General features: G+C 44.6%; 1 gene segment (V, D, J or C); it reads left to right on the top strand.

The window, feature by feature from the left end:
- The first annotated feature begins 3,936 nt into the window (after nucleotides 1-3,936).
- Nucleotides 3,937-9,713, top strand: LOC138301930 (Ig alpha chain C region-like). The segment is given in 4 exon segments: nucleotides 3,937-4,220; nucleotides 6,440-6,781; nucleotides 7,839-8,165; nucleotides 9,066-9,713. Coding segments are annotated over 4 exon segments (1,320 nt in total).
- The last annotated feature ends 2,042 nt before the right edge of the window (nucleotides 9,714-11,755 follow it).

The following is an 11,755-nucleotide window of genomic DNA, read 5'->3' as shown; positions in this document are numbered from 1 at the left end:
ATGCGTGTATGTATGTGTGTGGTATTTGTATAGCACAGACTTAGCCCAAGGTAGCAGAGATCTGTACAGAGTCAAAAGCAAGGGTAGAGTCAACAGTGGATTCTAGAAGTAGCTTGTTTGTGGGTTGTAACTGCATCATAACATAGTAATAGTCTTGAGTTCCTTCCCTAACTGGATGAGGGTTGAGGTGCTGCTGATAGATAAGGGATTGTTGTTCTAGATCGTCACTGCATAGATGTAAAAGGTTTGCTGTCTTGTCTTTTTCTTTTTTACTCCTTTGGCTGCAGTATGATGGTGTCATGACTCTGGGATTGCTGAGAGTCACAGAGATGGTGAGCTAATCAGCCAGATAGAGGGGGTGCTGGCTGTAAGGATTTTGTAAATGATGCAGCTGTGTTTTTGCAGATCTGATGTGTACATGTTTTTTCAAGTCCTAATTGATAAGTGCTCCAACATGTCGGATGAAGTCTAGTCACTTGAATTATTTTAATTTATTACATCGAATCAGTCAAAAGAGATTGTCATTATAGGTTTTTTCGACAATCTAATGGTTAAATACAGATGAAGGCTTCGTTTTGTTATTAGTAGTTGATATTTTTCTAGACGTATTTTTGACAGGATGCATCATTTGTTGAATTAGCTGCAGGGTACTGGTACTGTAATTTTGTTCCGTCTGACAGGAAATGGAGTTTCGAAATTAACGTTTCTTACTACTTATCAGATTTCTGTATCATCAATACGTTGCAGCACACATCAAAAGTCATGATATAGGGAAGCAGACAGACCAGAAAATTCGGATCTAGTTATAAGCACTGACATTGTGGCACGACCACAATGCAATACTACTACTGACTATTATAACATAGCTTGCTGTACTTATTTCAGAACTGCAAAACCTTGCTGAATTGAGAACAGCGGAGTACAAAGGGCCTGGAATGTGTTAAAGCTGACAGCAGCAGCACCCCTTCCTCTGGGAAGAAAGCGTCAGAGTTTCAGGACTGATAGTCAGGGATGAAGAGGATTTCTTACTTCACTTGACTAAACGGCAGTCTTACTTATCAGACCACGGGGCTTGACTTCAAAGATTCCGTAGGAGTGGAGACATTCTGTACAGGTGCGTTTTGGGCCTAATCACAAAGGCCTGTTAGTGCGCCAAACCCTAGCCCCGTGCCACCCGGAACCTCCCTCTAGTACTGCATACTTCATAGCTGTTCACAGAATAGTGGGCCAGAGCCGTAACTCATAGCACGTGTGGTATGCAATTGTCTGGCTGGCACTGGAGTCATCCGATGTACCTGGTTCGATATGAGCGGGTTTATCAGTGCTTAGTTTGTGAAAAGGAAAAAAAAGTGCAAGACCCAAGATGTATCTCAGAAAACATCTGTAGCCTGCATCATCCACTGTTTATACTAGTGCTGGCAAATGCCAATATCGACTCTGCCTACCAACACACACACTCCTACAAATGTACTATATGGACTATACCTGAGCACCCAAACCTATAACAATGACCTGGATACGCTGGTAGTGTTACCTTTCTAATACGTATTGGATTGGGAAACTCTCTGCAAAAGTACCTTTTGAAAAAAAAGATGGACAGCGCCACCATGTGGTAGACTGTCAATTGTATGTGCCAGCACTAAGGAATGCGTGCTGGTGCTGAGTACCAGCAAATACTAACCACTGGGGCATACCAGTTAATTCCCATGGCCTTTCTCACTTTCCATAACCCAGCCCCCTTCTTCTGGGAAGAGGAAACAAAGGGGCATATTTATACTCTGTTTGCGCCGGATTTGCGTCGTTTTTTTTTACGCAAATCCGACGCAAAGCTAACTCCATATTTATACTTCGGCGTTAGACCCATCTAGCGCCAAAGATCTTGGAGTTTGCGTCATTTTTTAGCGTGGACACCTACCTTGCATTAATGACATGCAAGGTAGGCGTTCCCTTCTAAAAAATGACTCTAAGGCATGTGCGCCTTATTTAAACTCCCGTGCAAAAATGACGCACAGGAGTGGGCGGGCCTTAAAAAATGACGTCCAGCCGCTTTTGCGTCATTTTTTAACGCCTGGTCAGGGCAGGCGTTAAGGGACCTGTGGGCTTGGAAGGAGCCCAGAGGTGCCCTCCCATGCCCCCAGGGACACCCCCTGCCACCCTTGCCCACCCCAGGAGGACGCCCAAGGATGGAGGGACCCATCCCAGGGAACTTAAGGTAAGTTGAGGTAAGTATTTTTTTTGTATTTTTTTTGTGGCATAGGGGGGCCTGATTTGTGCCCCCCTACATGCCACTATGCCCAATGACCATGCCCAGGGGACATAAGTCCCCTGGGCATGGCCATTGGGCAAGGGGGCATGACTCCTGTCTGTGCTAAGACAGGAGTCATTTCAATGGGGGTTGGGCGTCAAAACAAATGGCGCAAATCGGGTTGAGGCCAAAATTTTGACTCAGACCTGACTTGCCCCATTTTTTGACGCCCAAGCTCCATTTTCCCCTACGCCGGCGCTGCCTGGTGTGAGTCATTTTTTTTTACGCATACCAGTCAGCTGCGCCGGCTAACGTCATTCAATAAATAAGGCGCCCACATGGCGCTTTGGAATGGTGTTAGCCGGCGTTAAAATTTTTGACGCACAACTGCGTTGGCGCAGTTGTGCGTCAAAAAGTATAAATATGGCCCAAAGAGTTAGACCCCAGTCACGAACTTGCAAGAAGCAACTGAGTTAATAAATACCTGCAGCTAATAAAGGACAGGATTAGCCCCAGACGCGGCTTCTCCGTTATGGCGGAGGAGTGTTGCCCCCGTCAGCAGCAGCAGCTGCAAATCTTTTACTACAAAACGATAATAAACTATGTTTATTATCGTTTTGTAGTAAAAGGGTTGGGGCTACTGGCTATGACGGGGACGGAGGGGGGGTGCTTAGCACTCCCCCTCAGTGCGTATGTATGTTTGGCTGGCCAGCCCGGGACAACCAAACACACATGTGCATTGTGCTCTCTTTAGCCTGGCACTGTATTGCCGGGCTGGAGAGAGCAGGCACAGGCTCCCAGTCTGCCTGGAAGTGCCCTGGCTGGGTGCTCCGTCCAATCCAACCTCTGTTGTCAGCAGTGTTCGGATTGGCTGTAGGGCAGGCTGGGAGCCTGCGCCTGCAGCTGCAGCACAGGAGCGGCGCAGTGGTGGCAGCGGCAAAGCAGGTAATTTTTTGTTGTTGTTTTTTTATTGAATCCCTCACTCCTCCCCGCCACACGCGCCACACCTCCCCTACAAAGCGCTGCGAGCTGCTCCTGATTAGCCCCCCAACCCTCTAAACCCCAGCACCACTGCTCCTGCTACATCATTTATAACTAGGCCCCTGGTTTTCATTAAAACCACAAGAAACACGTTTTCATTTACTGTATTGAACAGTGACATGAATGGTTGTATGTTAGAATAATGTGTGCACAAATATCGGCCAAAATTACTGTCTGTTAAATATTGTTTACATAAATATCATCCCATTGGGTGCCCATTTTCTACTGTTGGCTCCAATGGAACAATGTTTTTAGATGGTCTATGACAAGATATTCACGTGAGATACTTTCTGTCAATGCTATTTAGGTACCATGCCCTCTGGGGTGAATGAATGGCATCGAGGGCATCCTTGGACTCTCTCAAGGGGGGATTAGTTAGAAGGTACACGTTCACTGTCCTCCTCTCAGGACAAAGAATGATAGTGCACCTGTGGCGGTGTCAAGTGCAGAGCACCACATACTTCTAATTGTTTGAGCAGTGGTTGAAATGTGGAAGATTCCTTAAATTGAGACCTGCACAGACAAAAATTTGCAGCAAAGAATACAGAAGTTTGGCTTTTGTTCATTACTACTTATTTTCGCCCCCAGTTATAGCTTATTGTGGAAAGTGGATGTGCGTTAATGTGACATCGTTTTCCCCCTGTAGAACCTGTTGCCGCACCCCAGGTTTTCCCAATGGTTTCTAGCACCAGGGAGACTAGGTCCGTCGGCTGCCTGGTGAGTGGCTACTTTCCAGAGCCTATCTCAGTCGTTTGGAAGGAAGGATCCTCCATTATTCCCTCCAAGGACTCCTCCTCTGTGCTCCAAAGCAGCAGTGGTGTCTACGTTAGCAACAGCTTGATTAACGTCTCCCGTCAGGAGTTGCAGAGTGGTGACTTCAGTTGCACTGTGAAGCATGCAGCCACCAACAGCACCATCGTCAAGAGAGTGTCAGGTAAGGAGCTAAAAGGAAGTCCTGGGGCGAAACTTCTCCCCCGTGGACATCCTCACCAACCTTTCAGCTTCGCATAGCAGTTTATAAAAAAGGCCGTCTTTGTTCCACAATTCATCATAAATGCTTTACACTAAACCAAGGCAGAAACTCTATATGCGAGGCAGATCATGACCATATTGTTTCAACTTTTTTTTGGAACAGATCAATGTTTATTGAGCAGCCGTAGGGTCAGACTTCTTATAGGGAAATCAGGCAGTGCCCAATGGCCTGGTCTGATACATCAGTATGTGGGGCTTTTTTGGTGGCTGCTTGAGGGCCTGTTTTATCATCTGCTGGCCAAGTTTTTACTGTTGTTTTCTTTGATACTAAAATTGCCTGCAGCAAGGTCAAAACCATGCAGCCTTCCATACTTTGCAAGACACTTTATACAGCCTGTCTTTAAAAGATGGAAACTGCCCCAACTTGTAAATACGTTTCTCTTTCTTAGGTTTATAATTCACTAAGCGGGCTCTTTTATTTTAGTACTTGGACCTATTTTCGGCTCCTGCCAGTCAAACCCTGTCTTGTTTCTGCCCTACTTGGAACAGTATAATAATTTGTTTTTATTTGGAGGTTACTTTTCACCATATTGAATGCAGTGCAGGAAATAAGTAGGATTCAACTGGATCCCTGATCTGGCAGCTCCAATAGAGCCAGATCACAGATTTGAAGAAGCGACATGCAGGCAGTTAGTGAGATTTCTTAGGTGGTCCCACAACAAAGGCTTGACTTAAAGGGCCATCTGCCCGTCTATTTTTAGAGTATCATCCTGGATGGGAGTTTCTGGAGCTTAATGTATAAGTACCAATGCAACGGGTGAAACAAAGGCACACAGCTTTTTAACACTTCACAAGAACTTAAGAGAAACTATAATTTGGAGGCAGGCATTTCACTTTGTTCAACCCCAACATGTAAAATGATATGCAGCACTGTAAAAAGTACCTGCTAATTTTCTCAGGTCCATGCATGATGAGTGGCTCCAGTCCCGGTTTTTTCTTTGAATTCTGGGACATGGTGTTCTGGTTTTAAAATGGGATAAACACAACTACAAGTCCCAGATCTCCAAGAATAAACCTGGACTGGAGCAGATAGTCACCCATGGCCTAGGGAAGCTTAGTATGGTGGTACGAAAGTCAGATGTGTTTGTCTCCATGAGTAGTTACACAAATAATTTAAATAGCACTTACTAATTATTTTTTAATGTAACTAATTAATCATGCTACTCATCCCAATGTAGGGTAATACAGTTCTCTGCATCACAACAAGGGTTTTTAAAGTGTAGGTCTCACATGCTGTTACCCATTATATGAAGAGTGAATGATGAGAAAAACACAAAGTCAGGATGTAAAACGTGACGCAGTGGTTGTGATTGCCTGTACTAATAAAGCAATCCCTGTCTCAAAAAGCAGTAACCCACTTACCTACCTACATAAAGTAAAAATTGTTTGATCTTCATGTTACACAGTGTTTCTTGTATCAGGCGCATTAAACCTCTATACTACTTTCGGAGCTATCACTGTGACTAGACAAAACATAGATCACTCGAGGAAGTGCATTCACCACCAGAGTTATCATACTGTTATTATTATTCCCGAAACATTGCCGGGCACACAAATATCTGTGCAGCAGGTGTCTTAACCCCAGAAGATATTTTAAAATGCCCCCTTTATGTGACCAATTACGTAAGCCATAACAGATTTACTGTCACATTTGTCCTTGTCAATTTCTTTACAGCAGAGTTTAAAAAACAAACATGCGTATGCTGATGTTCAGACTGCGCCCCAATTAACAGGTTCCAGGAGTATTTTTTTTCAATGTCCAGTCATACAATAGGAACCTAATTTAAACATTGATTGAAAAGATGATGAGCAAAGTTTTTACCGGGTCTGAGTGGGAAACCTTTAAGCAAATTGAAAATATTACAAATGTTACCGTAATAAAGTTAAATATGAGCAGAACACGGGAAGGGACTTCTACATATTTGCTAAAGTGATTTTGTAAACAATTGTAGTGTACCAGAGCATCCATAGGTGAGGAGTGAGCACCAAGATGGCTTATGCATATTTGGACAGTTCCGGAAAGCCTGACAGAATTTTAATTATTTATTTCACCTCTTTCGCTTCTACGGAAGACATTTTTTCCAACTGTAAGGTGCTAATGGCCTGTTTTTCTCTTGCCAGTGGGCTCTGCGTCTCTGAGCTCAGTGAGTGTAGCCACAATGACGGTCAAGCTGGTGCAGGCCTCGTGTCCAGAGAGCGACGGCAATCAGGATGTTTCTTTGGTCTGCTACGTCACTTCATCACCCAGCAGCTCAGTCCAGATAGGATGGCGCGAAGACGACAATGAGGTATCTCTGCTCCCGACAAGCTTTCCTGCAACGCAGGCTGGCGATGGCACGTATTCGCTCAGTTTCAGTGTGCGTGTCCCCCAGGCCAAGTGGAACAAAGGGGCTGCCTACAGCTGCTACACGACAGATCCCAGAACCAAGGAGGAAGTGTCCAGTGTTCTTACGCGGCGTTCAGGTGAGAAAGTGCTTTAGAGCTGCGAGGTCAAACTTCTGGAATACAGCAAAGTGGGTAGACGTGTCTGCAGAGAGAACACATACACACTCACGTCCAGGGGCGGAATGAGGTTGATGTAGTACCCCTCCTTGGGGCAAATGCAACCCAGTCCACGCAGAAGAGAGACACATCTTGATTTAAGACTGACACCCGCTTGCTAGGAGTGGTAACTTGTTATATTGATGCAGAAATGCCTAGAGACATTGACGTTTGTATCGTTGCAAGGTACACCTCTCCACATCCCCTCACTACTGCCCACGGCGCTTGACTATTTTACACTCTCTTTGTTAAATTAATCTCTGTCTCTGCCTGCCTTGTTGCCGATTGTTAGCTGGAGGCGACGAAAATACAGCAACGAGAGCCAACATCACATTCACAGGCCTCTTGTCAACCCCCGCGTGCGCTTTCATCTCTTTCGTTACCACCGTACTTGACACAAAGAGGGCCAACCCGTCTCTGAACCTAACCCCTCCCAAATCTGTTCTACGGTGGCCCACAACCACAGCCTCTTCGAAAATCTCTCACCTGTGCTAACAATGTCACCTACTGCCCAGAGGTACGAAAAGCAACCGAGTAGTCTTGTTAGGGCTACCCGCGCCCCTCTATCAGTATCGCGTGTTACTGGCAAGGCAGGAGTTTGGGTTTTACAGTGATACCAAGGCGCCAGGTTCCAAATATTTTTTACAGTAAAGCCTACGCAGGAGGGAGTACAATTTATTCTGATTCTAACACATTTTTTCACCAGTGCTAGGAATATCTACCCTGTGTTTACCTAGAGTTTATCTTTACCATGCAGAGACTTAACCAAGCTCTGTTTAATCATGGCGACGGACACAGGGCATGTAACCGACACTACTTTAGCAGTTTCAAAATAGTCTGATTTAGGAACGCAGATACCGAAAGCAGGAACGACAGTTTTATTCTATGAAACGAGGTGGAGCAATTACCTTACCCTCTCTCCATCCCTACCTCACAACTGCCCTCACACTAAATCATGCTCTGTCCTTCAAATCTCCAGGTGCCTTCAATTGTCTGGGCATCGTAGTCTCGCTATACCGACCCACTGCTGAAGATGTCTTGATTAACAAGAAAGCTGTGATCACCTGCCGGGCCATAAACCTACCCGCAAGTACCGGGGCTGTCTTCACATGGACCAGAGAGATGGGCAACTGCACAGTAGAGTCTGTGACGGAGAACCCTGAGCTGACTAGCAGCGGCCTCTACAGTGTATCCAGTCGTCTCTCTGTCTGTGCCGAAGAGTGGGTCAAGGGTGAACGCTTCACCTGCCGAATGGAATACCCAGGACTGACGGAACCCATTGTCAAGACCATCTCCAAGGACTTAGGTAAGTTATCCACATCTCGGAACTTCTTGGCTCTTGGGCTTCCTCTTAAATTGAAAATCATTTGAATTTGTGTGGGTTGGTCATGCACTTCTTGTAAAGTCTTGTGTGTTGGGCTTCCCACCTTTAAAAATCTGGGTAGTTTATCATCATCTTTCCAGTTCCTCGATGTTGTGGAATACATCTCCTTGTCAAAACCAGAGCCAAAGGTCCTGGCAAGCCATGCATCTCTGATCTACTTTCCACTCTGTGAGAAGTTAGATAAATACACAGTGGCGCTGCCTTCTCAAGCAGTGCTTTAAATGGGCCGGTACTGTCTGGTACTGAATACTGGCACTTTTTTATTTCGAGGGGGAGAGTACCTGCACTTCTCAAGAAAAGCGTAATACTTTTCATTGGAGTGCACCAGCACTTCTCAGAAACAAACATACTGCACTTCTATTTCAAGCACTGTTATCAAGTTACATGAAAAGTGGCCACCTTTTACCATTGTGTCCCAGCTACACTGTGTACCAGTTTTAGAATCTCCCTTGTTGGGCTTATATATCTACTTCTCTGGTAGTTATGTTAGCGCAACAGCAACTACAGCAACTACATTGACATATATGATGCTGATGATACTAAAGGCTTACCTTCAGTATGTACCTTTTGTTTTACTGTAAGCCTCGATGAAGACCATGCGTGTATGCAAATAAAGTGATGGCAAAGGAGAGAAACCCAACACACATAGTGCAAAGTTGATCATGTATCTAGCTCCAAACCATGTAGTCAATGTTGCAATTTTTAGGGCACTTTTATTGAGTGTCCTGCAGCAATCGTTTTGTAAAGAGGTACTCATTTTGCTGTTCACTCCTGCAGGCATACATATTTGGGTAACTATCTTCTGTTTCCTTTCTCTTGCAGATGTACTCGTCAAACCTCCCTCTGTCTATGTCAATGGGCCTCCCACAGAGGAGCTCGCCCGCAATGAGAAGGCAACCCTTATATGTATGATTAAAGGATTCTCTCCAGCGGACCTCTCCATTAAGTGGTTGCAGGCGGGCCAAGAGATGGACAGCGGGGCCTACGATACCACCATACCCCAGGCTATGAAGGAGGCAGAAGGCTACTTCGCTGTCAGTACTCTACAAATTGATGCCGAGGATTGGAAGAAAGGCGGTCCTTTCACTTGTGTTGTTGTACATGAAGGGGCGCCACAAAACGTCATGCAGCGAAGCATTGACAAGTACAGCGGTAAACCCACTGCCGTCAACGTGTCAGTTAACATGCTCGACTCCACTTCCTCATGCTACTGACAACAGGGAGCTTTGCTTCTCTTCTGCTCTTTTACACGTTTCACCGATTTCTCGCTCCCAGTGTTCTGCCTTTCTATTTGTGGTTTCTCCTTCTTTTCAGACCACCCCCACTGTGTATTGTGATGTAACAGTGTCTAAAGTAGACACTGGAATCCGACCCTTCAACGTTTTAATTGGTTCAGAAATTAATAAGTGGATTTAAGGTTTATATGTCTGAATAAAAATCGTGTTACACTCAGAAGAAATCGAGTTAAAACAAGTTAATTCCCAACATCTTTTTTTGCTATTACGAATTCAGAGGTACAGTTATATCTGTGGTGTTTTGGCTTTGCTTGCTGGCCCGATGAAGGAGTCCATCAGGATATATGTTTATTAAAATGCAAAGTACAGTTTAATTCAATCAAATGAATAACAATGCAAATAGAGACAATGTTTCCTCTCTACATTAAAAGTGATACAAATTCCCTTGGTAAAGTCAATTGTAATCTTTAGTCGAACATTAAGTTGCCTCTGTTCTGCTGCCGATTGTTGCAGCCGAACAGACTGCGAGTTGCATTGATGTTGTTTGAGCTACATCAATGAATCGCGCTACATTGACATCAATATGATGCTGGGGTTCAGAGAAAACTCTAGCTGTGAACACCCTTACCCACAATCGGAACTATAATTAAATATTCAACAGTTATTAGAAACCAAGCTCTTTTATGCCCAGCATGTGACCTGAGCTAGCTAGGGTTGTCGGGAGGTATCATCGATGCAGCTTTCCTGCCCAAACAGATTTGAGAACCCAGATGACACAGCGGTCCTAGAGTTAAACAAGACGCTAAGGCACTTTGGTATCTCAAGCCTTTGAATGGTCTCTCAAAGCGTATTCATTGTCGAGTCTCAGCCAGAGTGACTGTCTTTAAGATTGTGCTGATAACTCTTAATGATGTCACTCACATAGCAAGGGAAAGGCGAATATACTTGAGCTATCCTTAAAGTAGCTGGCCTTCCTTTTTCCTGAGTCCATGAGTCAGTGTAAATCACATACTAGGCTTACCACTATGGATAGCTTCCAGGCTTCGTATCAACAAACGCAAACCACTGCACACAAGACCCTGTTTAAAGTCTCTTCCAATCATCTCTTCCACGTGCTCCAAGATGTTCCTTTCACTGCCACTTCCATATTATTTTCTCAGCTGAATCATCTAACACCTGGATTTTGAGAGCATTGGACTTTGTGGCCCTCAATAAGACCCATGTGGCTCCCCGTACTCTCCTCTCTGCCTCCTATAATTGATGTGTGAAGCATTCAAGTGCAAATGCTGCCTATGCTATGACTTCAGTGACTAATTCACCTATAAAACTGCAAGAAAAAATACAAACATATGATCCGTGCAGCGCGCACCTTCCTTTACACCGGCAGAATCGAGTCCACTTCAGACTCTCTTGAAAACACTTCTCTATTATTAAACAACTCCTTCACATTTGTCCTGCAGCAATTCCATCCTTCCCTTCAGCATTGTGACTCTGGCCCACAGCACCCTCAGCCCTGCTTTCACTGAACTCTGCAGTCTTTCCATCAGCATGCCATCTTTCCATGACATATGTAAGCGTATGCTTGTTGTAGCCCTTCTTAAGAAACCATCAGCAGACCCCAAGATTCTCAGCAACTACTTTCTGATCTGTTTCTTGTTAAAATCTTAGAAAACGATATCAATAAACATCTCTTAAATTAACTAGAAGAGAATTACCTGTCGGACCTTAAGCTGCTGGCCCTTTCCGCCACCATAGAGCAACCCCAGTGATGACAACGTGCTCTTGAACCGGGGCTGCTCTGCAGCCATAATTGTAGACCTATCCTATCTGTAGCTTTTAATGCCATCTCACACTCCATCCTGATCAATAACCTTTGCAAAAATGGTGTCTGCAAACAAACCCTTAAATGAATTGCCATGTTTCAATCTTTTAAAACACACTCTGTCCCCTCTGAAGTAGATCCCCTGGTACGCCCCTGAATTGTGGAGTCCTGCAAGGGTAATCCCTTAGCCTGACCTTGTTTAACATATACATTTCACCTGATCAAATTAATTCATTCTTATTGTCTGGACACCTTTTCCTAAGCAGATGACTCCCAGATCATAATTTCCTTTTCCAACAACCAAGTACTGCATGAGTGCAGTTACTTCATGGATGTAAAGCAAGTTCCTCAAAATCAACTGTGACAAAAAGGAAGAACTTCTTTTTGTCAGCAGTCAATCGATCAGACCCTTTCCTGGTGTTCACCTGATTTGAAGGCGGTCCTGTAATCTGTAG

This window comes from Pleurodeles waltl, chromosome 6 (genome assembly GCF_031143425.1).
Source record: "Pleurodeles waltl isolate 20211129_DDA chromosome 6, aPleWal1.hap1.20221129, whole genome shotgun sequence".
NCBI lineage: Eukaryota > Metazoa > Chordata > Amphibia > Caudata > Salamandridae > Pleurodeles > Pleurodeles waltl.
Note: the sequence above shows the minus strand (reverse complement) of the source record. Positions and strands in the feature narration are given on the sequence as shown.